This window comes from Grus americana, chromosome 2 (genome assembly GCF_028858705.1).
Source record: "Grus americana isolate bGruAme1 chromosome 2, bGruAme1.mat, whole genome shotgun sequence".
NCBI classification, from domain to species: Eukaryota; Metazoa; Chordata; class Aves; order Gruiformes; family Gruidae; genus Grus; species Grus americana.
This window is the reverse complement of record NC_072853.1, coordinates 19,701,180-19,729,108: the sequence shown is the minus strand read 5'-3', so window position 1 is coordinate 19,729,108 and position 27,929 is coordinate 19,701,180. Positions and strand designations below refer to the sequence as shown.

At 41.6% G+C, this 27,929-nt stretch overlaps 1 protein-coding gene across 6 annotated transcripts; it reads left to right on the top strand.

Moving 5' to 3' along the window:
- Positions 1–2,229: 2,229 nt before the first annotated feature.
- EBAG9 (estrogen receptor binding site associated antigen 9) lies at positions 2,230–27,725 on the top strand. 6 transcript variants are annotated; one of them, XM_054815811.1, is made up of 9 exons: positions 2,287–2,437; positions 3,398–3,492; positions 8,445–8,620; positions 9,545–9,642; positions 14,647–14,725; positions 14,930–15,088; positions 18,210–18,317; positions 19,294–19,385; positions 26,707–27,725. In XM_054815811.1, the coding sequence occupies exons 4-9, from the start codon at positions 9,560–9,562 to the stop codon at positions 26,825–26,827; spliced, it is 642 nt and encodes a 213-aa protein (XP_054671786.1). In that variant the 5' UTR covers positions 2,287–2,437; positions 3,398–3,492; positions 8,445–8,620; positions 9,545–9,559; the 3' UTR covers positions 26,828–27,725. The 6 variants fall into 6 exon arrangements, with proteins under 6 accessions (XP_054671783.1, XP_054671784.1, XP_054671785.1 ...); XM_054815810.1 differs by lacking the exon at positions 3,398–3,492 and having other exon boundaries at positions 2,282–2,437; XM_054815812.1 differs by lacking the exon at positions 8,445–8,620.
- The last annotated feature ends 204 nt before the right edge of the window (positions 27,726–27,929 follow it).

Sequence of the window (27,929 nt, the reverse complement as noted above, 5' to 3'; positions counted from 1 at the left end):
AATTTGAAGTTGCATAATTATGTTTTTATGAAGACAGTTATTCTGCATTAGCAGTCTGCCAATTTACGGGATTTAGTCCCATTAATGCAACAGCCACACACGGGTGTGTTCTGCATTTAGGGGGATAGTGTGGGTGAGCCACTCTGGCAGTTTTTGTGTTAAGTGTGGGTGTTTATATGCATATTTTAAAATGTTTCATTCTCACTGTGGCATATTCCCTATTGAGAATATAGACTGTAATGCCAAAACCTGAATGTGTTCTCAAAGGAAATGTCACCAGGTATCTTCATAACCTGACCTCTCCCAGAGTGCCATGCTTGCAGTTTTGCTTTTATGTGTGAATGCAGATGAAGATTGTTTTCCAGTTTCTGCTTTAGACCGAAAGCTATACTGAAAGGTGTAACTGCTACACAAATGGTTTCGAAATACTGCTTAAAATTAAAACCAGCATTGCATATATCGAGTTTCTCTTACTGAATGCAGGTTCTGCAGGCATAAGGGTGTCAGTCCCCACCTCAACACCACCATAGGAGAGTGGCCTTTCATCTTGGCCACAGCTGTGCCCTGACTCCCTATGGACTCCATTGATCCTGGACCTGACTCCCTGGCTTGTCCTCGGATCTGCCTCATCGTCAGAAACCTGCCTGACAGCCTGGACTCCGAGCTGCCCCCAGCCTGCCCAGCTCTGGGCCTGGCTGGCGAGGCCTCTGCCCTGCTGCCAGCTACATCACACTTGGCTCCTTGTCCCTTTGGGGCTAGCTTCCTGATGAAGTTACAGTGAAAATGAAATGCAGTTGCAGTGTCTGTCAGGACATGGGAACAGGGAAACGGACACTGTGTGATACCCATGCCCCCCTGCCAAGAGCCACCCTCCTGGCATCCATGTCCTCACTGCCTTCAAGCAATGGCACAGGAAACAGCAGCTAGCAGGTTAGCTCTACTGGCAGAACAGGAAGTCTTTAAGGGAAGGTATTGAAAGAAAGCACAAAGAACTGGGTGGTAGTTTGGAGTTGAAGGGAGTTTCTATCAGTGCTGCCTTAGAAGCTGACGTGGTTTAGCCCCAGCCGGCAGCTGGGTGCCACGCACCACTCACTCACCCCTCCCCCGGCGGGCTGGGGAAGAGAACGGAAAAACAACGGCAAAGCCTCGAGGGTTGGGATAAGGGCAGTTTACTGGGACAGCAAGGGAGAGGGAAACAATCAACAACAGTACTGATAACAGATATTCACAATGGGTGATAACAAAGAACAATTTACCGATCCGACGACCGACCGACCGACCGGACGCTCAGCCTGTCCCAGAGCCACCGCACCCGCCCCTGCCCGACTGGCCCCCTTTTATGGTGAGCATGACGTCACATGGTATGGAATAGCCCCCGGCCAGCTTGGCTCACCTGTCCTGGCTCTTTGTGAAATTAACTCTGTCCTTGCCAGAACCAGGACAGAAGCTGACTAGGCATCCCAGTGAGAAGGGGACAAAGCCTCCCTTTACCTCATCTACTGAGTCTGTCGAATGTAATGCAACTGGAGGCACACACAGAGCTTTGGAAAAATCTTACATTAGATTACTTAACATCTTCCTCCTTCCCTTTTCTGCACATCAGCAGTGAATTAATACACTGCACAGAAATGCCAGGCAGTTAATGTGCACAAGCACTTTTTAAAGCATCTGGGTGAACAAGCTGAGACACTGGCAAGACCCACTGTCAGCTGAGGCTACACTGTCAGAAGCGACTTCAGCAAATTTTTTTAGTAGCTTGCAAATTTACAGCTCAGCATCTAGCCAACCACATAGGAATTCCTTTCCGGCCACATATTCAGCACCCTGATAACATTAAAGACCAACGCGTTTTTATCACAGTTCCCCGAAGTGACAAAGGCCCAGCTCAGAGTCCCCTGGGGCTAGGCGGTCGCTGAGGGGAGGCGCAGGGGGCGGCCACAGCGAGCGGGGAGCAGCCCGGGCCGCACGGCAGCCTTCGCCAGGCGCGGTAGGGGGGGCGGGAGGGAAGGAGGGCTGTGAAGACAGTAAAGGTTGCTGGCGGGGGCGGGCCGCGGGGCAGCCCGGCGCGCCTGTACTGCGTGCCGAGCGCTGTGCCCGCAGAGAGGCCACGTCGTCTGGCCCGGCCCGCCGCCTCGGCAGCCGCTGCCTCAGCAGCCGTTGGCCCAACGGCCCAGGGCAGGAACCGCGGGCACAGGCGCGAGCGTCGGTTGGTGGCGCGAGGGGAAGAGGCGCGGCCGGAAGGGGCGGGCCCGGTCTCCCGGGTGACAGGAGGCCGAGATGGCGGCGCGAGAGGCGGCGGCGCAGCGGCGCGCGCCTGGCTTTGAATGAGGGGCGGTTGGCCAGGGCGGAGGCTGCGGGAGCGGCCGCCTCGGCCCCTGGCGCCCCGCGCCCCCCGGAGAGCCCTTCTCCTCCTCCTCGGTCCTCCTCCCTGGGGCAGGTGAGCGGGGGGGGGCGCCTCCTTCGCGGCCGGGTGTCCGCTTCCGCCTCGCCTCGCCTCGCCTCGGCGTGGCTGGGCAGGGGGCCCGGCCTCGGCGCCTTCCCGCCGCGGGGCCGGCCCTCGCGGTTTTCCCTCAGGAACACCCCCGCCCCGTTCCCCTCCGTCCTCGGGACGTCCCGGCCCCGCGGCGGTGTGGCCGCCGCCGCACCTGTGCCCCGCCGGCCCTCGCCCAGCGGCAGGCCTGCCCGGCCGTCCCCAGGGAGCTGGAGGCCCGCGACCGCCCCGTATCGTGGCCCGGCCCGACCCCATCTGGGGCGGAGGGAGGGGGAGGGGTGGAAGTCCCACGGGCTGGGAAAAACATGAAATGACTGACTGGGAGGATTGGCACCCTGGGGAAAAGCATTGGGGAGGGCACGTCCTGTGAGAGCTGGCGGGGTTTAAGCTTTCTTTGGTGTTCCTTGGGTCTCTGTACAACTACACTGTGTGGGGTTACCTAGTCTGAATTTTTTCTTTGTTCATGCTGACTGACAAATTGCATAAAAGTTAACGTGAAAGTTGCTTAGTACACTTTTAAAGACTTAAATTTTCTGTGACCTGTTAGAGATTCTTAAATGCTACCATCTGGCTTTGGTGCTGTCTCTAATAACACTCGAGCCTGGACCGTTCTGTAGAACGGTGGGGCAGTGTTTCATGGTCGTGAATTCACAATGTAAGTGCTTTGGTTGCGCATCTAATGAAAAATAGTATAGCTTGCTGCTTTATAGTTCTCCTGAATACTCTGGAAATACAGGTGTGCTGTGTAGAGATTTCTTTAAGCCATCTTGCACAGCATGTCATTTAGTGTGTCTTGATTGTAAATAGCTGGTGCTTGTTGAGAAAGCAGATGTTGTAAGATGATTTTGTGGTAGTAACAATGAGGGTGTGTTAATTTGTCATCTCTGGCTTTCCGTGTCAATACAGATAACTTAAGTCCAGGATGGCTAATAAGGACTGGAACAGGACTGGGCTCTCTTGAATTCTGGTTCTGTGTCTGAGAACTTCTCCAGTGTTGCGAAGTGAGTTACGTGAATTAGTGCATCATGTCAAAGACTTCTTGCAAATGTGAACAAAGTTGTAGTGTAGTATCATGGGATTGCATGACTTCAATCTTTATGTTCTGTATGCTGGTTTTCAGAAGGCAGTAGCATGTATAGATAAGGAATTGTCAAGATTGGAACTATATTCAGTTTCTTAGGAAGGAAGGAATGAGATGAGGTAGTATTACTATAGAAGTTTTATGGCTCTAGAAGTAGCATGTTTTAAAAAAAGTTGCAATTCGATGTGTCATATAACAGTGTTAGGTGTCTAAGAATAACTTAGGAATCGCCATCATGCACCAATTTTTACTGTCTTTAGTCAGAGAGACAAGCACTCCTTGAATTCTGATGTCTTCTGCAGCTTCTGATAGTCTTGAAATCTCTTCCTGTATTTGAGCACCTTGGATGATTTAGCTCACTCCCATAAATCACAAGCGGAGTAGTCTTCTCTCCCAGATGCCTCACAACTGTGTAGTTACAGTGCTTGCACTGGAAGTTGAAACATTAATATTGAAACTACAGTGCTTATTTTGCACATCATCCCTTTGGATTCTGCTTCTCTCTCTAGTGGCATAGTAGCACGGTTTTGAGGTTCGGTCATGCTGCCATTTAATCTATCCAATTATCAAACTTGGTGGTAAAGACATTGACCTGGTAAGCTTTTTCCTCCTCCCTCTGTGTTCCCTATATTATGTTTATATAGAAAGTGATTAAAAAAAACAACCACCAAACAAAAAACAAACACAGAAGTCAACCAGGAAGAGGGGAGTGGAACGTCCTCATTAGTCTACGGAATCCCTGTTGCTCTCTTTGAAATGCAGGAGATGCTGGTTGTGTCTTTCAGTACCTGACTGAATGCTGTTCCTAAATCATTTTTATTTTAACAAAGGAAACGTAATGTCTTTGTACATCTTGTACACAATTTGGAGGAGGGTTTGCGTGCTTGAAAATAAACAGGTTTTTCAGCTCTATCTACTGATGTTCATAATATTCTATCTTCCTCTAAACCTAATTGGGCATCTTCAGATTGATGTGACCACTCTACTTTTGTAAAATTTCATACAAAATGAACTTTTAAGAAATTCTATCCTTGCCACTGAAACTTTGGACTAATTATATGGTACTTGCTAGATTTTTATCAACTGTTTCAGTGAAAACATACTGGTTCAGTGGTGCTTTTGTGGAGTTTTGGTGCTGACACATGTAAGCACTCAAGGCCATGTTAGTCTTTTATACTAGGAAACGGACATCTCATTTTGCTTTAGGAGAGTGAGGCTATTTTTGTGGCTACTCATGTAAATATGTGGTTGGCAGGCAACCTTTCAGTTTCAGACAAGTTTAATTTAAATGCCATCCTTTGGCTATTTAGCTAGCTGTGTTTAATATAAGTTAAAGTCATTGTTTCTAAGATGTCTTCATGTATTCATTCCAGAATCACAGATGAGCTGATGTGAAAGAAAATGTAATCAATTCACAAAGCATTGGTAATTCAAGGCAGAAATTCCATTTCGAAGATGGTGATATCTAAAGGAAACTACACAGTACAAATCAGTCAGCATTGTAGAGGAACAGAGAACAGGATAGGTGCTCTATAATATGAATTTTCGACATCTTTTTTCCACTGGCAGTAGGAGATGAGTTCACTAGGATAAAACAAGTCACGAAAGCAAACTTAGTGCCACAAAATGACCTCATTTTAGAATTGGCTCTGTCTCTTGAAATACTGTTTAAGTGGTGTTTGTATGTGCAGTTAGGTATGAAAGAGGAAGTGCTTCTCCAGGTGACATGCTCATTGTACAGTGATGGCCAGTGAGAGTCTTGCTTATTGCACCATAGTTGACTAACTCAGGCTATGTGTGCTGTGAACGATTTGCTGACTAGTGTCAGTGAAATCAGAGGTGCCAGGAGTTCTAACGTGGGCACTGCCACAAGCTGAAAGCAATGTGAAAATGTTTCAGTTCAATAAACTTCTGAACTTTCCCTCCCTTCACTATATTTCCTTTAAGGATCCATAAAATGTTTTTGGCGATAAGCTGGCTCATTCTTCTGACTTGGCTCTTATGCATTTAACATCTTGCTGCTGCTATGCTTTAATCTTTTCTGTGCTCATCTTTGATGTGAGCAACTGCTGTGACTTTTTACCAATAGAAGGCAGTATGAGCCACAACAAGTCAAACTCCAGCTAAATTTGGTGTCTGTTACAAAATTGTTGCGTTGACTCTAGAATTAAATTAATTAGGATTCATGTCCTGATTTATTTGCTTATTTATAATTGTTGTAATGGAACTTAAAAGTTTAGTTGACAGTAAGTTTGATAAATGTAATACATTAGAAACAATCCCAATAATGGGAAAAGGAAAGCTCTGTCCCAGTTTACAAGTGGGAAGCTGAGGCATGAGGCGTGATATGCACCAGGGTGTATCTGGCTGACAGACAACTCTATCACATTTCTGAATTCTAGTCCAGTGTTTCACCTTTGCCTCCACCTGTTAGGAAATGGTCTAGGATTCTTGCTGGAGCACTGCCACTTTGTATTATGTCTCTGTACTGTCCTGTATTGTAGTCACCTGCTGATATAATTGTAGTTCCTTTTGTGATTGATTATCAAGGAAAGGCTTAAGAGAAGAAAAGGAAGAAAGAAGGTTGTGGCTGTGCCATGTAGCAGTTCAGTGTTTGTTCCCATTCATGAGATAATGCTTCTTGGCTGTGCTTCTTTCCAGTGTTTGAGAAAGATGGACAAGAAAAGAATGAACACTTTGTTTCACTTTAACAAGTTTAGTGTAATGGTATGAGGTGAATTAAGTTTGCAGTGAACTTGGGAAAGGTTCCACATACATTTGTATTCATACAAGTGCTTCAGAATATAAAATTATTTACCTTTAAGAAAACTAATTAACTAACTTAAAAAAACCCCAAACAAACACAAAAATAATCCCACCAAAAGGCACCAAACAAAACTCAAAACCTTTACCTTACTTTTAACTTTTCTTTTTGTGTAGTGCTGCCTTTAGAGCAGTAATGCAAATGCTTTAAGTTCTGTTTCAGACAGTGGGGAGAATGCTTAACTTGTCCTACTCTTGAGCCAATAATTGGTTCAAGATTCTATTTTAAACAGCTTTTAGCATGTTGCTAAAATTAATGCATATATACTGCTTCATATCTTAATTAGCAGTATAAAAACTAGATACACTGATGAGAGTACTTTTTAAGGGTGGATGATTGCTAATATTACTATGGCTAGCTACCAGCATATTGTTGCCAAAGATGGTGGTACATCTGACAATGTGTAGTGTACAGAGCTTAACTTAATTGGGAAAACTACAGTCAAAGCTCAGAGAAGAGACAGGCAAAACAATACTTACTGTCTTGAAGGGCCTAGCGCTTCCACAGTTGAAGTGAAATGCAGCTCTAACACAACTACGTTACACGATTGTGTGTGTGTCATCATAACTCTGAAATTTTTGTATGACACATAGGAAGTGGAGACAGACAAGTTGTCTGATTGTTATGGGGAATGACAATAGCTATTGAACCCTGCCAAACAGGCACACTGGTGATATTGGAAATGTAGTCACTCATGTATAGGAATGACCTGGGAAAAATGGATTAACTTCTGGTGGCTAACTCTTGTCAGCAGTGGACTTAGCAAGCTTGCAAGCCAGACTTATTGTGGATTTTGCTTTTTTAGTTATTTAACTTTATATTGAGAAGTCAATATAGTATACAATTAGATATATATAAAAAAATGAGATGAGTTGAAAAACTGGGGTATTATATATAAATATATATGCATATATACACATATATATGTATGTAACTGACATACTTGAACATTGTTTTGGTTTCAGTTTTATGCTTGGGTAGTAAACTTCCAGTCCTTTGAACCCAGGTACAAATAATATTGAGTCCGCTGAGATTTTTGAGGAATAGTTGGTTTTTAATTTAGGATCCGTCTGGACGGTCCAGTGTGGCAGTTAGGTAGGCTAAATGGTGGGGAAAACAGCTTTACTCTTTCTAACATTGAGTACTTTTCTAGTCCTTCCCTTCCTGTCCCCCAAGCTGATAGAAGAGTGAATTCTGATAGAGAGGAGTGGAGTGAGGTTCTAAACAAACTTCACTTCAGAAAAGACGTACCTTTATTTTCATTTCAGCAGGTCACCTGCTTTTCATACCTCAAATCCCAGGTAGATGACTTCTAGTTGCCTCTTTTAAAAATAACAATTTCTTTCACCAATTCAGTGTTAGTTTGCAATAATTTCTACCTTTAGAATAGAGAACTTTCCATCTAATTATTATCCACTGTTTTTTTCACTAACTTCCATTATTTTGGAATCCAAATTTTTGACTGATGCATTCATCTGTCACCTAGATATTGTCAAAATTGCTTATTCCAGCAGATAAGGAAGTCCTTGAGCACAATATGAAATGATAGTCCTGTCTTTAAAACGAAAAGCTAAATGTGTTGGACAGTGTCTGCTGTTCTTGCTTCTCTGTGGGAAATTTGACTGTTTCCTATTCCTGGTAGATGAAAAGCCCATTTAATACCCACTCTTGTATAAGGTTCTCTACATTGTCCCCCATGAAATGAGACTAAGACAATGCTAGTGTTGATGTAGAGGTGAAATGGGTCCTGTGAGGCCTTTCTCCTGAGCTACAGCTTGGTAGTGCGGTCTGTAATTTGGTGGTTACTTACTGACTTAAGCCTTCCATTTTACAGTAAAAGGGCCTATTTGTTTAATAGCCACCTGGTATAATTTTTCAGTAGCAGAAATTCCTGATCTGGACTGTGTGTGAAGCAATATTTCCAGTACTATGTTACTACAGTGTTTAATACTAGTTGCATTATCTAGCAAATGAGCACCAATAAAAAATAAATCTAAGCTCCATGAAGCTCACAAATCCCATTATGTACTTTTTAATAAAATCCTCAGGGCAATATTGGAGCAGCCTACCTAATGATCCACCTTCCTGACTCTTCCTAACTTAAAGCCTGGAATATAAAAAGTGATTTAAATGCCATAGCATATTTGAAATCAAGCTGTCCTTCCATGGAATACTCATGGCCTGAGGAAAATGTCACAGGGCTGCCTTCTCTTCTCACCAGGAGGTATGTTAAACTTGCCACAGAAAATGTTGTTAAAAGTGTAGATGTGTATAATGAAAAGCTATTTGTGAAGCCTAACCTCTTATTCTTTACTCTGAAATGTTCACCTGTAGGAGAGAAAAGGGATCCTTGAATTACAGCAGATTATTCTGATTCAGTCTATACCTGTTTGAGAGGATCTCTTGGAATAATGTGATATACTGAGTATAAATTTTCTAGATTATCAAATTGACACTGAAAAATTGCTACCAACGTAAGTTGCTACAGCCAAAGATGAGGGTTTTTTTATTGGCTGGGTTTGCTAGCTTGATCCAGTCTGGCATAGGAATATTGACAGATCTAGGGGTTAACTGGTGCTATAGTGCACAGAGGATGGACAGAGTCCTTCTTTGCTGATAATTTTTCAGTGACACTGGTTTTAAAATAGAGGATGTTTGTGCTTGTCATACATTTCCATCAAACTGGCAGCTAAATTTAAATGGCTAATTTTGAGTTTTGACTTCATGACTAAATTTATAATTTGTATATGCAAGACTCGCTCAAGCAAGTGTGAGCTTCTTCCTGACGATTATTCTGTTTTCCTTGCATTGCTAGTGTTCAGTGCCATTGTTAGTATCTAAAACAGATCAGCTGTATAATCACTGCAACTGATTGCCCACACTTCCCCTTTAAAAGTGTCTTTAACTGTGACTTTATGATTATGTGCTGTTTCTTTAAAGGCCTTATACATTAGGTACTTGTATTATTTACATCAGTGAAATATCCTGATAGTAGACAGGTAGTGTCTTTGCTTCAGGTACCTCCTCTCTTTTCTTGCATTAATATAGTTTCACAGAATGCTCCTTGCTTATCAGCAACTAAGGAAATTGACTTTAAAACTATGTAAAGTTGTATAATCCTCTACATCTAACTTTTTTTCTTTTGCAGGAAGGGTTTCTCACCATGGCCATAACGCAGTTTCGACTCTTTAAAATCTGTACTTGCCTGGCAGCAGTGCTTTCTTTCATTAAAAAGTTAATATGCAGGTAAACATGTCTTATTTGGTTACCTTTTCTTTTTTAATTACAGGTTCTTTCCTTCTCCAAACACCCATACGCTGCTTTTCCCAGTTCTAATTTTACTAATTGCAAAACAATCAAGACAGATAAAAACTAGGTCTGATTCATTCTTTAATCTGCGTATTCCTTCAGAGTTCAAAAGTCTGTGTAGTGCAGTTGTGGTATGATAGCTGTAATGAGGAATGTTTTCTAAACAGCTATGATAGGGTTTCAAAATTTCCTTTTATAACAATCCTGTGTCAAACTTTAAGGAAAACTGTTCTTCACATTTTCTAGAAGTACTTGGCAAGCGATATATTGTTTTTGAAGAAATGCAGTTAATGGCAGCATCCACCCAGTCATTCAGTAGGCTTTCATTATAAATCTGATTCTCATCCTGCTTTGTCAAGAAACAGTTGTCCGAGGCTTCAGATTCTTCTGCCTATTGAAGATTCTTTAAAAATTTTGAAGGACAGTGATTAAAGTTCAAGGGAACTGCAGGAACTGATATTTTTTGTTTGTTTTAAATGAACATGGCAGTCCTGGTTTTGGCTGGGATAGAGTTAATTTTCTTCTTAGTAGCTGGTATAGTGCTGTGTTTTAGATTTGGGATGAAAATAATGTTGATAACATACTGATGTTCTAGTTGTTGCTAAGCAATGCTTACACTAAGTCAAGGACTTTTCAGCTTCTCATGCCCTGCCAGCAAGTAAGCAGGGGTGCACAAGAAGCTGAAAGGGGCACAGCCAGGACAGCTGACCCAAACTGGCCAAAGGAATATTCCATACCATACGACATCACGCTCGACATATAAAGCTGGTGGGAGTTGACTGGGAGGCGGTTATCACTGCTTGGGGACTGGCTGGGCAGCGGGTGGTGAGCAATTGTTTTTCATTTGCATCACTTGCTTTTTTTGGATTTTATTTCACTCTCTTTTTGTTATTTTCATTTTCATTACAGTTAATATTTCATTTCAATTATTAAACTGTTCTTATCTCAACCCATGAGGTTTCTCACTTTGATTCTTCTGATTCTCTTCCCCCATCCCACTGGGAGTGAGTGAGCGAGCAGCTGTGTGGTGCTTAGTTGCCAGCTGGGGATAAATCACAACAATGACTTGTTTTTTGCTTACTCTTGTAATTCATACTTAGAGTTCTTTTGAGTTGCAGACCATGAACACTGCAGTGTAGTGCAGTACCTAGAAATGTTCAAAAACCCCTCAGAAGTTATGGTTGTATAATAGTACAGTTCAGTAGTACAGTAGCGGAGTACCAGAGGTAGATCTTGGCACTGTGCTGTCATGTGAACTACTGTTGCTTCTTGCCACTCTTGCAGAATGTTGTTTTACATAAAAAATAGCAATCTAGAGAAATGTATTCTCCTTTTGTGTATGATGACTACTACTTTGCCAGTGAGGTTAAAACATATGCAGAATATGTGGTAGACAGAAAATAACTGTTTGTTTCCTGTTCTTTATTTATTCCAAGAATAAAAGGAAGCTCTCAACTGTTTGGTAAATTCACTACAGATCTGGGTGAGGCATTAAAAAGATACATTTTAATACTGCTGTGGTGGGTTGACCCTGGCTGGAGGCCAGGTGCCCACCAGAGCCACTCTCTCACTCCCCTCATTCACTAAACAGGGGAGAAAAGGCATAACGAAATGCTTTTAGGTTGAGATAAGGACAGGGAGAGATCACTCGCTAATTATCGTCACGAGCAAAACAGACCAAACTTAGAGAGGGAATTCATCTAATTTATTACTAGGCAAAACAGAGTAGAGGAATGAGAAAATAAAATCAACTCTTAAAACACCTCCCCCCACCCCTCCCATCTTCCCCGGGCTCAACTTCACTCCCGGCTTCAACCTTCCCCCCCTCAGCGACACAGGGGGATGGGGAATGGGGGTTGCGGTCAGTTCATCTCACAGTGTTTCTGCCGCCTCTTCATCCTCAGGGGGAGGACTCCTCTCATTGTTCCCCTGCTCCAGCATGGAGTCCCTCTCCCACGGGGTGCAGACCTTCAGGAGCAAACTGCTCCAGCGTGGGATCCCCCACGAGGTCACAAGTCCTGCCAGCAAACCTGCCCTGGCGTGGGTTCCCCTCTGCACGGGTCCACCAGTCCGGCCAGGAACTTGCTCCAACGTGGGCTTCCCACGGGGTCACAGCCTCCTTCAGGTGCCTCCACCTGCTCCGGCGTGGGGTCCTCCACGGGCTGCAGGTGGAATCTCTACACCCCCTCATCCTTCCTCCATGGGCTGCAGGGGGACAGCCTGCCTCACCATGGTCTTCACCACGGGCTGCAGGGGGATCTCTGCTCCAGTGCCTGGAGCTCCTCCTCCCCCTCCTGCACTGACCTTGGTGTCTGCAGAGTTTCTTACATCTTCTCACTCCTCTCTCCGGCTGCAAAAGCTCTCTCTCTCTGTTTTTCTTCTTCTTAAATATGTTATCACAGAGGCTCTGATTGGCTTGGCCTTGGCCAGCAGCGGGTCCGCCTTGGAGCCGGCTGGCATTGGCTCTATCAGACACAGGGGAAGCTTCTAGCAGCTTCTCACAGAAGCCACCCCTGTAGCCCCCCCGCTACCAAAACCTTGCCACGCAAACCCAACACAGCTGCATACAACTATATAGATGTCAACCTTAGTTTTGTGATTTGAATTCAAAATTAAATTAAGAATACTTACTGTTCAAGTTCTAAAAGAAGTCAAAACAGTGAGTTGATGATAGCTTCTATATTACGTGGACACTTCATCTCTGTAAGTGTTAAGATGGCTTTTATAAGCAGATAATTGTTTAGTATGTGTAATGGCAGTATTTTCCTCCATTTTTCAACTTTTGAATGAACTAAATCCTTGAACAACTGAGGAACTGCTTGGGAATAAAAAGTAGGAGTACTTTTCATCTGTGAATAACAATGAAAGAATGAAAATTTAAAATCTTTCACATAAGCAAGTCAGTGGATCAAATTAGTTCAGTCCATTAACTACAGATGTTTTTCTTGTTTTAAGTCAGCTGCAAAGCACAAAGCATAGCTTGATAAATTTTGTTTTCCTGTAATGCACCCTTGCATATGAGGATGCCTGATAACCAGCAAATGTGGTTTAATTAAATGTGCATTTTAATTCAGTGGATATGAGCTAGTACTTATTTAGATTATATAGTGTACGTTATTTTTTCATTTAAACAAGTGCCTGTAGAGATCGTTCATCTTTCTAGTCAGCATAAAGCCTACATATAGTACAAGTCATCTCTTTAGTTAAAACTTTTTTGATAAACCACAATCTCCCTGAATCCACTGTTTCCTGGGAATAAAAGATATAAATATAAAAAGAGATGAAACTTCATTCTGTTTAAAATCTCTAGGTATCTTTTCCAGCTGAAAAATCTGAATGTTGCTAATTAGTAAGGAGAAACAAACCCAAGAATTCTTGAGGCATTTGGCATTCAGAGCAGTGATTAATATCTGTCTAATGATGGTTTTGAAGCAACTGTTCCTATAAGCATCTTGTTCCCTTTGTAGAAGAGGAAGTGGAAATATGTAGCTTTCCTCACTGCTGCCCTGTGTAGCATATTCTTTCCCATGTTGTATGACAGGAGCTGTTTCCTCCCACCTTCACCCTTGTCAGTGTAATCATTTTGGCTAGATGAATATTTGTTATAAGCCGCTTGCTGGAATCTTCTAGATCATATAAATAGGGAAATATATATAACTGCAGAAGTGATGGCTTAGAGTAGTATTAAAGATATGTACAGGTCTGAAGGAGGATGTTTCCAAGGTTGGGTTTCCTTTAGAGACATCAACTAAATCTAGGTAGCCAGAACCAGAAGTCTGTAATGTGTTTGAGGGAACAGTGTTTTCACCTACCGTTACCCCTTAACTGTTGCTTTTCAGCTTAAATTTTCTTTAAAAACTGTTCCTTTATATAAAGCTTGAAAATTTGATGATAGCACCTGATCTTTTCTAAGGAAGAATCTGTTGGGTGTAAAATAAGAAAAATATATTTAATTGCTCACCAGCATGCAGCAGAGGTGGTATTATAAGCAATTCAGATATTCTGAGTTGATGGTAGAATGTTCTGTAATAGTAAAACTAATGGATATGAACTCCAGATTGTAGTTTCCCAGTTTTGTTCTCATCAGTAGTAATAAAAGAAACTTAACTTTTCCAAGCTTCATAAGGTCAATTGCATGTCTGTCTTGCTATAGGAGCTTGTGCTCCTTGGGGAAAACGTGTGCGAGCCTGAATTTCATTCTCTTGTGTTGTGAGGTTTTAAAATGTAGTGAATGTCGGCTAAGAATCTTAATTATTGTGATCTTTGAACGCTGTCATTAAATAAATATCTAGGTGGTTTATTTGCAATGCATTAGTGTTTGTCTTCAGTTAAAATTATTTGATATAGTTGCTGAAATGCTTTTATTGAAACAGTATTCTTTAAGTAAGTAGAAGCATGTATTGAACAGAAGCTGTTGACTTCCATAATCTTGCGCTACCTCTCTTTAGACTTTGAAGAAAAAGGTGCATTAGAGGGGCTTTCAAATCAAGCAGCTCAAAGTGATTTGTTAGACAGTTTAACAGCTAAGACAAGTGGAAAGATTTCTCGGCTTACAATAGAAACGGTTATCTTTGAACAAGTGTAGATTGATAGTGTTTGCCTCAGAAGCACTGGGTCTAAAAATTGTGACTAACTGTATTCAAATAACTCAGTTAATTTGCCCGTTTTCATATTTCTTAGAGTTGCTTCTCTTCTATTTGCACTGCAGTTTGAAAAGTAAATTGCACTTTTAAATTCTTGCGAACACTGCTTTAAATTCATGATGAAATTCCTTTGTTAGCAGACACTTACTGGCAGTAGTTAATACTAAGGTAGTTTAAGCACTTAATGTTTTAGCCATGACTATTTTCAGTAGTGCTGTTCTCAGACTTCCTTTTTGTTTTTTTTAAACTTAGTGCTCATGTTTTCAGAGCTTGGAGGAATCCTACGTTTTTCTTTCAGGTCTGGAAGAGGGCGAAAGTTAAGTGGAGACCAAATAACTTTGCCAACCACAGTGGATTATTCATCTGTTCCTAAACAGGTAATTGCTTAAGTAGTAGATGACTTAATAGATAATCACTTAAGAGTGATTATACCAGTCCTGCAACAGGATTGGTATATATCTTAGAAAAATATAATACTATTATATATGCTATATAATATTAAGTATATATCTTAGCAAGATATAAAAAGACAAGTTTTTACTTGCAGACAATATTAACTTGTGCCATATACTTCTATTCAGCCTGAAGTAGAAGACTGGTCTTCGTGGGATGAAGATGCACCTACCAGTGTAAAGATTGAAGGTGGCAATGGTAATGTGGCTGCTCAGCAAAATCCTTTGGAACAAATGGAACCTGATTATTTCAAAGATATGACACCAACTATAAGAAAAACTCAAAAAGTAAGTATTGCACTTTAAACTGTACTTATGTTTTCCGTGCTTTAACATAGGCTAAAAGTAAATTGGCAACTTACAGAAGGTGCTGCTGGTAAAATTAAGCTGTCCTATGGAAATGAGAATAGGTGCTGATGTGTAGTCTAATATGTCTAACTCTTCACTGGATAAGAAAAAACTGGCTGCATGGCCGGGCCCAGAGAGTTGTGGTGAATTGAGTTAAATCCAGTGGTGTTCCCCAGGGCTTAGTGTTGGGGCCAGTTCTCTTTAATATCTTTATCAATTATCTGAGCGAGGGGATTGAGTGCACCTTCAGTAAGTTTGCAGACTACACCAAGTTGTCTGGGAGTGTTGATCTGCTTGAGGGTAGGAAGGCTCTACAGAGGGATCTGGACAGGCTGGATCGATGGGCCGAGGCCAACTGTATGAGGTTCAACAAGACTTAGTGCTGGGTCCTGCACTTGGGTCACAACAACCCCATGCAATGCTACAGGCTTGGGGAAGAGTGGCTGGAAAGCTGCCCGGCAGAAAAGTACCTGGGGGTGTTGGTCAACAGCCAGCTGAATATGAGCCAGCAGTGTGCCCAGGTGACCAAGAAGGCCAACAGCATCCTGGCTTGTATCAGATATCGTGTGGCCAGCAGGACTAGGGAAGTGATCGTCTCCCTGTACTCGGCACTGGTTAGGCCGCACCTCAAGTACTGTGTTCACTTTTGGGCCCCTTGCTACAAGAAAGACATTGAGGTGCTGGAGCGTGTCCAGAGAAGGGCAATGAAGCTGGTGAAGGGTCTAGAACACAAGTCTTAAGAGGAGTGGGTGAGGGAATGGGGATTGTTTAGCCTGGAGAAAAGGAGGCTGAGGGGAGACCTTTATCGCTCCCTGCAACTGCCTGAAAGGAGGTTGTAGTGTGGTGGGTGTTGGTTCCAAGTAACAAGTGATAGGATGAGAGGAAACGGCCTCAAGTTGTGCTGGGGAGGTTTAGATTGGGTATTAGGAAAAATTCTTCACCAAAAGGTTTGTCAAGCACTGGAAGAGGCTGCTCAGAGAAGTGGTTGAGTCACCATCCCTGGAGGTATTTAAAAGACACATAGATGTAGTACTTGGGGACATGGTTTAGTGGCGGACTTGGCAGTGTTAGGTTAACAGTTGGGCTTGATGATCTTAAAGGTCTTTTCCAACCTAAACAATTGTATGATTCTATTCTATATCCGATTAATAATACTGAATCTTTAAGATCTTAACAAGTCTGATGCTAATTCATGTTTACATCTTTTAGTCTTAGTGTTATTGGAAACTTATGAAAGGTTTCGTAGTCTGAAGACTCTGGGAGGTATAATGTGAGAACCCTCAAGACACTTTAATTCTCAAAATGGAACCACTACACTAAGATAATTGTGCTCATACTCTTCCATTATTTGAACAGGGACATTCCACGTCCTCTACTGAAGTTTGAGGTAGCAGTGCTGAGGTTTCAGAAAACAATGGTTACTTGTTTTGCCAAGTAATATTGGGAAGGCTGGAATTAGCTGATATTTCAAAATAGCTTGCTCTTCAAATACCCATTTTTTATTATGGAGACAAGACATAAGGGCATATCCACAAGAGCATCAACACTGTAAATAAATGCTGATTAAACTTCTGGTAATTGCAAGTTTTGTTTCTATGTGGAAATCTTCCAGCTGGGTACTTACAGAGCTTTGAGTCAATTAGCCTTTTTCATAACAAAGGCAGTCAAGCACTGGAGCACGTCACCAGAGAGATTGTGCAGGCTCCATCTCTGGAAGTTTTCAAGACCCAAGTGGATAAGCCCTGAGTACCTTCATCAGCCTCAGAGCTCACCATGCTTTGAGGAGGAGGTTGGATTACAGACCTCCTGAGGCCCCTTCCAACCTCCAGCTTCCTGTGGTCCTATGAACTGGAGATAATACTGGGGTCAGTTTTCTGTACATTCAGGATCTGCAGTATTCTGTGAACTAAATTCTTCTGAGGATTTTGATCTCCCAAAATCTGGAGGGCAGAGGAGGACTGGGGAGAGTTAGATTTCTCCTTTCTATCTGATGATATTTTTTGCCTAATTGAATGAGCTTCAGTTTCAGAACAAAACTCAGAGTCCATGCTGTTTGCATACTGTATACTGGGTTTAGTTTAAATGTATCTCTAGGGATGACTGCAGGCACCATAAAGAACATTTCTGTAAACTTGGCCTTCTTGCCACCCTTAAATATGAATTTCATTTCTGTTTCCACTAAATCTGGTCTCAATATGAACCCCAAGATCTAAGGTAGAATCTGCTGCTGTTACCGCTAATATCTACAATGTCTGTAAATGGAACTTCAGTCAAAGAACAGAGTGTCGTTGTGAAATAAGATGGTCTAGTCCTGTTTCCTTTCTTGCATTGGTACTAGCATTTGTACAGTCAGTGGAACTGTGATTCTACCTCTTTTTGGAAGCAGCAGAGACTTAGAGTAGGCTAAACGAAATAAGTAAGTTCATATCTTGAGGTCAAGACAAGTAAGAGATATGTGATCTGAGCAACCACGTTAAATTTGCTAATAAGCCTTTTAGGAGAAGCGTTAGTCCATGTTTTTAAGCCAAATCAGTACAGAGCTTTAACAGTTGATGTAATGGTGAATTACATTGCAACTACTGAAACTTAAATTGTCTACACAGATATGCTACTGAAGTGGCTAAGGGAGCTCATGTTCCAAAGCACTATAGCTGTGCAGACAACACTATCCTGAAGAGTAGTATCTTACAGTGACCTGTCATGGAAGCAGGATTTCTCCAAGGAATATGTCATGCAATTGGTAGCTTATGTCAGTACTGGGAGATGTGGTTATTTGATCTGTAGTTCTTTGTGCCCTTTCTCTGTCTTGATACAGTGTGACTTAAGCAAAAGTTAGTGGGGGGAGGAGGGAGTTCTTATGCCTTTTGCATTTAGCTTCTCTCACTTAACAGTTCTTTTGGCTGTACAGCTTCCAGAACCTGAGCAGGTTTGAGAGACAGTGCAGTGTTCTGTAGCTGTACCTTCACAGGCACGGAGTTAAATGATCACTAAGAAATCTGTGCAGTGCTTTGACTTACCACTTTTTGTTCCCCTTTTTTTTTTCTTTTTTTAATATTTTCAGATAGTTATTAAAAAACGAGAGCCTTTGAATTTTGGGGTTCCAGAGGGAAACACAGGATTCTCTAGCAGATTAGCAGCTACACAAGATATTCCTTTTATTCACCAGTCTGTAAGTATGCTCTAAATATTGATCTTGTATTTGACAGTTAAATGACTGTTCTGTAGGAGAAGGAGTAGTCTGCCTAACGTCTGCATTGTGGGGAGCAAGAGGAATAGTTGTGGAATAACGTAAATTGTTTTAAAATTGAGTATTTGGTTCAAAGCAATGAAGTAGTTAATTTAACTGATTTATTCTACTGAGAAACTTAATAGATCAGTGACGAAAAGGTAAGAAACTTCCAAACACTTGTATACTTGCAAATCTTCTGAAGCAACAAACTATACATTTTCTTGGATTCTACACAGTAAGTTCCTAACAAAAGAGTAGAATTTTTTTTGAAGTCTCTGGGTTACCTTTGTTTCCTTTCTGTAGGGATGATATTCTAACAGTCTCCTAACTTGTGCTCTTTAGCCTTCAAAAAAAATAGTGTAGTTACCTAACAGCCTGGCAGTTCAGAGGGAGATGCTCTCCCTCCTTTCCCCTTTGCATTTTTTAACAGTGCTGCTGCTTTGATTAACATAGTCCACAAAAGGGTCTAGGCAGAAAGCAGTACAGAATGGTCATACCACTTCCTTAGCTGTCCATAATAAAAATAATTCAGGAAAGGACTTCTAGTCAGTAAAAGCAGCACTGAGGTGATATTGGAGACACAAACATGTGGATGTGCATGTTCATTTGTCCATGCAACTTCCAGAAATCTTTTACACTATCTACTCATTTCATCTGCTCAACTTACCTTCTTCCTACAAATGCAGTCCAGTACTTACTTCCTTCCTTCCTTTGTTAACCTACCAATAGAATCAAAAAAAACCTCCAACAATTAACTGGAAAAAGTCAGTATTAGAGCAGAGGAAAACATGTAGACAGTAAGCTGAGAAGTACTGTCATATCCCAAATATTTCTGGAAGTCTGAAGCATCAAGGTTAAAAATAAGTGTTTTATCTAATTTTTCCATGTACTTAGAGCTTCTCTTCTTTTGTTTCAGCCTGAACTGGGAGACTTGGATACTTGGCAAGAAAATACTAATGCCTGGGAAGAAGAGGAAGATGCTGCCTGGCAGGCAGAAGAAGTTCTTAGGTAACTGAAAATAGCGTAAAACCATGTAAGCCTTTTACATGTAAAGGAATATAATACAGGTTTGTTTGTTGTAACACCTTTCTGATAAGTGCTAAGAATTGTTAAACAATTCTTAAGACAAATTATTTTTGTGCATCTAATCTCTTTATAACTAGCAGAATACATTTTGGATTTAGTTAATTTAGTAGATGAGATGGGGGAAATCTGAGAATCACTAGAACATTGGAACAACACATTAACACCCTCCCCCCCCCAAAAAAACCCTCAAATCCTAAACCAACAACGCTTTCCCCAACTCCAACAATTTATTATGCACAAATAACATGTTTCAACTTAAGTAAAATACCACTGGGTGTCCTTATAAAAAGGATCATAACCATGTGCTGTCAAGTAAAAATAGTTCAGGATAGAAGGTGAAGTGATAGGTACGTTCTTGGAATCCCTGTAGGAGCTATGTTTTGCTGTCTTAACTGAACTAAACTAGCTGATAAGGCTTGAATGTAAAATCAGTGTCTTGCACAAAGTTAGCATGAATACTACAAAGAATAGCATTCCATTTGTGTTTTTTTTTTCTCTTAAGAACATGTGGAAGAAGTATGAAGGTTAAAGAAATGTAGATTGAGTTTAAGTTAGTCACATGGAGTGAATTGAATTGGCAGTGACTTGCGTTAACCTGTTTCATTTCAAGGTTTTATCAAACCTTAATTGCTTGCTACATGATCAGATAACCTGCCTCAGATGGCTCTAGCTTTCTAAACTGCTCTCGTTCTGCTCTCGAAATCACAAATACATGGTTTCAGAGGGACAATAGCGATAATCATAGAATCACAGAATGGTTTGGGTTGGAAGGGACCTCAAAGATCATCTAGTTCCAACCCCCCTGCTGCGGGCAGGGACACCCTCCACTAGACCACGTTGCCCAAAGCCTCATCCAACCTGGTCTTAAACACTTCCAGGGATGGAGCCTCCACAACCTCTCTGGGCAACCTGTGCCAGTGCCTCCCCACTCTAACAGTAAAGAATTTCTTTCTAAGGTCTAATCTAAATTGACCCTCCTTCAGCTTAAACCCATTACCCCTTGTCCTGTCACTACACTCCCTCATAAACAGTCCCTCACCAGCTTTCCTGTAGGCCCCCTTCAGGTACTGGTAAACTGCAATTAGATCTCCCCGGAGCCTTCTCTTCTTTAGGCTGAACAAGCCCAACTCTCTCAGCCTGTCCTCATAGGAGAGGTGCTCCAGCCCTCTGATCAGCTTCGTGGCCCTCCTCTGGACTTGCTCCAACAGCTCCATGTCTCTCCTGTACTGGGGCCCCCAGAGCTGGACGCAGTACTCCAGGTGGGGTCTCACCAGAGCGGAGTAGAGGGGCAGAATCACCTCCCTCAACCTGCTGGTCACACCTCTTTTGATGCAGCCCAGGACACGGTTGGCTTTCTGGGCTGCAAGTGCACACGGCCGGCTCATGTTGAGCTTCTCATCAATCAATACCCCCAAGTCCTTCTCCTCAGGGCTGCTTTCAATCCATTCCTCACGCAGCCTATAGCTGTGCTTGGGATTGCGCCGACCCACGTGCAGGACCTTGCACTTGGCCTTGTTGAACTTCATGCGGTTCGCACAGGCCCACCTCTGCAGCCTGTCAAGGTCCATCTGGATGGCATCCCTTCCCTCCAGCGTGTTGACCACCCCGCACAGCTTGGTGTCGTCAGCAAACTTGCTGAGGGTGCACTCGATCCCACTGTCCATGTTGCCGACAAAGATGTTGAACAGTGCCGGTCCCAGCACCAACCCCTGAGGAACACCGCTCGTCACCATTCTCCACTTGGACATAGAGCTGTTGACCACAACTCTTTGAGTGCAACCATCCAGCCAATTCCTTATCCACCGAGTGGTCCATCCATCGAATCCATGTCTCTCCAATTTAGAGACAAGGATGTCGTGCGAGACAGTGTCAAATACCTTGCACAAGTCCAGCTGCCCTTCCCTTATCCACCGACGCTGTAACCCCATCATAGAAGGCCACCAAGTGTGTCAGGCACGATTTGCCCCTAGTGAAGCCGTGTTGGCTGTCACCAATCACCTCCTTACTTTCCATGTGCCTGAGCATAGCTTCCAGGAGGGTCTGCTCCATAATCTTGCCAGGCACAGAGGTGAGACTGACCGGCCTGTAGTTCCCTGGGTCTTCCTTTTTGCCCTTCTTAAAAATGGGGGTTATGTTTCCCCTCTTCCAGTCGGCGGGAACTTTGCCAGACTGCCAGGACTTCTCAAATATGATGGCGAGTGGCCACTTCATCCACCACTTCCCTCAAGACCTGCAGATGCAACCCATCAGGTCCCGTGGACTTGTGCACCTTCAGGTTCCTTAGATATGCTCGAACCTGACCTTCTCCTACAGTGGGTGGTTCTGCATTCTCCGAGTCCCTGCCTTCTGTGACCTGGGCAGTGTGGCTCAAACATTTGCCAGTGAAGGCTGAGGCAAAGAAGTCATTGAGTACCTCAGCCTTCTCCATATCCTGGGTAACAAGCTTGCCCGTTTCATTCCGGAGGGGACCCACATTTTCCCTCATCTCCTTTTCTCACTAACATACCTATAGAAGCTTTTCTTGTTGTCCTGGACATCCCTGGCCAGACTTACTTCTATCAGGGCTTTGGCTTTAGTAACCTGCTCCCTGGCTGCTCGGACAGTTTCTCTGTATTCTTCCCAGGCTACCTGCCCTTGCTGCCACCTGCTGTAGGCTTCCTTTTTTTGTTTGACTTTGCCCAGGAGCTCCTTGTTCATCCACAGGGGCCTCTTGGTGGATTTGCTTGACTACTTCTTTGTTGGGATGCATCACTCCTGAGCTTGGAGGAAATATGAAATAAGGACATGATATATTAAAAAAAATCATTCTAGAACTGTGAATCTTTAAAGGAAAAAAGGTATTTTTGCAAAAAAAGGATTCTGGTCAGGTATTTATTGTAATATTTTTGGAGAATTTACTTTTTTCAACCAGTAGAACAAGACAAGATGGAAGTCATCAGCACACTTCTGATACATTAATGACAGATAATAAATTCAGCCAATTCTAATTCTTTCAATCTCACTCTGCAGCAGCTTAGCATGTGAGAATAGGGTTGTAATGCAGATATTTTTGTAAACTTAATCAGATACCTCTGTGTATATTCTGGTTAATATTTTGCATGTTTTTTAACTGAAGTACTGAACCTGTTTCAGGTCTTATCTTTCACTAATGTATCACAGAAATACAAGTTTTGTGATACAAATGATGTATCTTTGGGCTGTTTTTGTTCCAAGGATAGTACCTTTTCCTGTAAAGAAAATTAATAGATCAGTAAGATCTTTAATCTCTAAAGTGCAGTCTACTGAGACTTAATCTATGATTCACCAGACAAAGAAAATGAAAGACAATGAAAAATACTGGGGTTTTTTTTAACTGAGAAATGCAACAACTACTTTTTCTAACTGCAGAGGCCACGTTGTACTTTACTTAACCCTTGCCACGTTCCATTACAGATGTTTTTAGGACTATGAAAAGAAGTACTCAAACTCTCCGAAGCAGAAACTTGTCATATACAGATTAGCTACTAAAAATAATCTGCTGTGTGCATATGCCAGGTTATTTCGGGAGTGTAAAATTTGTGTAGTGGGTATTTTTGGGATGGTCAAAGGTATATTGTCTACCAATTGTCAGGCTTGTGCTCTAGAATCCTTAGTAAGAGGGATCTCTTACGTGGCGATAGCAGTGGGGTTTCCCCACAAACTCTGTTTTTCAAAGTGTCATCTTAATTGGTTGAAGCTGTTCTAAAGACTTCAGCCTGGCATCTTTACTGTTGAAATGCTTCAGCTCAAGTGGTTAATTTTCATAGAATTCCTCCCTGGCCCCACTAAAACGTGTCAAACTTGTTTCAGAAGGGATGTGTATGTGACCAAATATTTCAAGTAAATAGAAAGAACATGATCAGAACTGTAACTGAAACTGCCTGTATTACGTACCACTTGGCCAGCTATGAATGACCACCTCGGTACAACTGGTCATTGTGTAAGCTGTATCCCAGTTGTGTGAAGCAAAATCTTTGTTTTATTCATGACACATCAAATTACGATGTTTTTCTATAATTGAGGAAAGTGCTGGCTGATTTTTAGCAAGATTGATAGGAAATACCTTCTGCTTGTACAGTTCCTCTTGCAGTAGACATCTGTGGTGTAATTAACATCTGACATTTAACATAGACCTTAAGTATAGTACTTCACAGGCCTGGCTCTGTTTTCAATAGACTGTAGTGAGGAAGTGATCTGGAGTCTCTTCTCAATGCTAGAAGACTGCATCTTGGTCTACAAAATGACCTGAAGATTTCAGACTGCTGAATGAGGGACAAAGTCCCCCTAACCCTCCAGAGTGTTAATGTTGACTGTATGCCAGCAGTGCTTGCTGAGAATGAAATGAGTGTGCAGAAAAAGTAAGCATCTCCCTTAGCAAGCTGTGTCTGGGTACCTGTCGGTGCTCAGTTAGCACTCAGAAGTATCTTGGACTGGAATAATTTTTGTGTAGTAATGGAGTGCTGATCAATCATGCAAAAACAGGCTGTGGCCTGCTAAATAGCAGAGAAATCTATCCTGTAGCCTCTCTGGTAACTTAATACATATATGTAACAGTTGAAATAAGCATGTATAGTAAGCCAAATGCTTCCTGGAATCAAAGCATGCTGAAAGTGCTGAGGAGTAGGCTGCTAGAGCCTGAGAAGTTCCTGAAGTCTGGTGGGTGGTTGTTCTTTTTTTCTCCCCACTCCCCAGCAGGTTCTGGGCTGGGATGCACTGAAATTTTCCAGTCAGTGATGAATCAGCGTAGTGGATGATAAACTGGATTTTCAGTTAATAGACGTTATCTGGAACTTGGTTTCTTCTGCAAATTGTAGATATTTATCTGCACGTTTAGACTTTCTAATACCAATGATTTATTTTTTTTTTCCCCTCATGGGAACAGTGCTGATGCATTTTTCGTTGTGTTGAAGTAAAAGACCGAATGATATGAAATCATTCTTATTACAGTTATTCAGAAGGTATACAGTAAATAAAACCATACTGGAATAAAAATGTCTGCTAACAGTGTTCTGATTATAATTTGTGTTCTGCTGACCAATGAGAGAATTTTAGGGTTTTTTTGGATATAACTTGCATTAGGAATGCAAAGCAAAGTTGACATCAGAAATGAATACTTTCCTGGTTTAAGCAACTTGTATCATTCCATCCAAACTCTGCTGAACTCCTTGCTTTGGAACCCAGAAAAAGCGAGTCAGATATGACTGCAGTTCATCATAGGCTCTTCCTTTATTGAGAAATGAAACCTTTCTGAGCCCGAAAGGTAGTAACTTTATGTTGAAAACATGCAGGAAGTTTGGAATAGAGATCAATGTTTGGAATAATGAGCAAGTAAAAGAGCAGTGGAAAGGTAATTGCTTTAAGGTGAGCTACCTGTTTATATTTTTTGGTGACTTCAGTTCCTCTGTCTGAAGTGATGTGAAGGTCTCTTCTCATTTGGGTGTAACTGAAGTCCAATAAAATTACTCAGCCAGCAGAGGGCATGGAAACCACTTCTCTGTGCAGAGGAGTTCGTGTCATGCAGTTTATAGGAGGGAAATGTGATCTGCTATGACTTTCCTCACTTCCGAATTGCAAATGAATAGCAGCATTGCTTAACACCTCATGTGGCTTTTTGGAACTTTACTGTCTTTAAACACTGGCTGGTGTACGTATAGCTTCTTCCCTTCTGCATCAGTTCAGAGATGTGGGGAATATGAAAAAATCTGCTGCTGTAAAGTGGCAAATGTTGTCATTCTGCGTATGATAGACTGACAGTACTGTTAACTATCCAGTTTTCTGGTGGAATGTAGAATAGCAGGTCATGATCTCAAAAAAAAGTTTGGTCTTCCATTAACTGGGGAGATAGATCCTGATATGAATCACTCATTTCATTCTTCCATGAGAGACAACAGAGCAGCTTAATAGATTAGAGGAAAACTTCTAGCCATTAATAATCAATCAAGGGAAACCATGAAGGTATTTAATAAGTGCAGTCCCTCTTCTGTCCAATACAAAGATAATATGTAGTCTTTGTACCTGAAATATTTCTGTTTTGTGTGCCCAGTTGGTCCACAGCTGGAATCTACCAGAGAAGGTTGCTTCAGGTCATGATAGTTTTTAATTCTGTTTTACACACTTAAGTGGATATGCACAAGTAATTTAGATACATCGAAAGTTAACTCCTTACTGCCTTGTCAGTTAGAATTCTTTATTCTATTTTAATAAGCCGTTATGCTTACTGAATCTGTGTTCAATTTCACCTTTTCAAGTTGATGAAGCTTCATTTTTATTTTTAAAGTCCTCTTGCAAACAACTTAGCAAATTTTTCATATCTAATAAACTGAATCCAAAGCAGGAGTGACCTCCTTATGCCATTCTGTTACTACTTATGCAGTACAAGAGAGCTGCAGTGTGCCACTTGGAGTATAGATCCAGTTGCTGCCCTTGCACCACTCAGTGATGTGTTCTAGCTGAAGTAGGGGAATAAAATGAGTGGATTTTTGTTGTTTTTTTTTTTCCTTTGCTCTACTCAGCTATGTATTTGTTGAAATTGGAAACCTGTTTCTGTAGACAGATTCTTTGAGTTAGCAGATAGTGATGTGTGGGGTTTTATAGCAATGGCAAGAAATAATGCTAAAAAGACACGCAACTGAAGGCTGCTTTTTATTTCCTTAAAGGCTATTGTTTATAGTTGTACTGAATAATAGAGTACGACACAGATCCTGAATATGTGAAAGGGAGTATTAGAAGTTCTCATCTCATCTGATCATGAGGAAAATGTTTGTAGTGCTTGCATTACAAAGAGGATAACTACTGATGTCTCTACTGAGGGAAAGGAGGGACACAAGTCAGTGTTCTAGACAAGTCAAACTGTTTTGGTCTAAATTTGAAAAGACAGGTAATCTTGCTGCTCAAAGCATTAGATAGATTTTTTTTTTTTTTTCTCCCTCCTAAATAGCTCTAGGCCTTATAACTTGTACACTTTCACTGATTCACTTTGAATCTTTGAAAATTGAGTGGCTTTTAGATTGTAAGATAATTGAACAAATATTACTGCCTAAGACTAGATTAATCTGGAAAAAAGTTTAGCACAATAGAAGAATAACTGTTCTGAGCCTAACTACAGTAGACTGAAGCTCTGTGTTTGTTAGTTATAATAACCTATTTATTGATAGGAACTTAAGGTATGACCATGCTGAAAATTGGATTCCTGTTGTTTAGTAATTCCTGTTTTCTTTACTTACAGACAACAGAAGATAGCAGAAAGAGAAAAAAGAGCAGCAGAACAACAGCGAAAGAAAATGGAGAAAGAGGCCCAAAGGCTAATGAAAAAGGAACAAAACAAAATTGGTGTAAAACTGTCCTAACAGAAACCAGGCATCAGTGGCAGTGCCAGTGAAAAAGAGAATTTCAGCTCTACAACATACGTATTGGTAACGATTTCAGTATTTCTAGGACTTCAACACACTGCTTGGTTTCAATGCATTCTTCAGGTCATCTTGGAAGCCAGGATTCTCCCAAATATCTTGAACTACTAGTAAGTGGTTCTTAAAGGAGAAAAAAACAAACAAACCAGAAAATCATGCCTTGATGGAATGATGTTTCCTGCAATAGTTCTATTCCAGCACCCTTCTTTGCAGCAAAAGCGATTGAACAAGGATGTTGATTGAAAGACACTCTTAATGAACAGCTCAAACCTAGAGAAAAGAATGTAAATATTCAGTGATGGGAAATCTACTGTATTGTCTGTGCTTACCTGAATCATATAATTAAACAGTTTTAAAGAACCCTTTGCTTCCTGCTTGATAAAGAATGTCTACTTTTGCCTTTTTATAAAAATATTTATAAGTACTTCAGTGTTTTCCAGTGGAGATCATATTGAGCTGTACAGAAGAAAATGACTTGTTATGGATGACCTGCAACTCTAAATGTACTCCTGGTAGAGTACCGTACGGTAGAACACAAGTCAAGCTGAACAGTAAAGTGGATTTCTTGTCACTTTGTCCCTTGCAGCTTCCTGTGCTGCCGTGCCCATTTACATGCAACACTGCAATAGCCACATAGCAGTGGTGCACCCTGCTCATTTCTTCTGAAGGCTGATGTTGTGAACGTAGGGGAGCAATTTAATCACTTGTATTGGAAAAATTGTATTTCTAGCAGAAATTCTTTTACTTCCTACAGTTAGGAAAAAAAAATCCTCATACCTTATACTCGTTGCATAGGTAGTGTAATTGAAAAAAAAAATTGTATTCTGTTAATAAAAGCTAGTGTGAAAATTCTCAGTTCAGTTACCAGCACTTCTCAAATTCCATTTTTTCGTACACTTATTGTATATTTTTACACTGGAATTTCTCTGGTGAAGCATGCATGCTCAATATGCAGTAGAAGACAACAGTGCTTTGAAGAAGAAGAAAAGTTTAAAGTCTGCTGGAAGGAAAGGTGTATGGGAGGAGGGGAGTCTGTGTGCTC

Coding starts and splice junctions, on each gene's coding strand:
- EBAG9 (XM_054815808.1), top strand. CDS start 2,325: ATGAGGGGCGGTTGGCCAGGGCGGAGGCTGCGGGAGCGGCCGCCTCGG. Junction 15,089..18,209: donor CTATAAGAAAAACTCAAAAA/GTAAGTATTGCA, acceptor TAATATTTTCAG/ATAGTTATTAAAAAACGAGA. Junction 19,386..26,706: donor CAGGCAGAAGAAGTTCTTAG/GTAACTGAAAAT, acceptor CTTTACTTACAG/ACAACAGAAGATAGCAGAAA.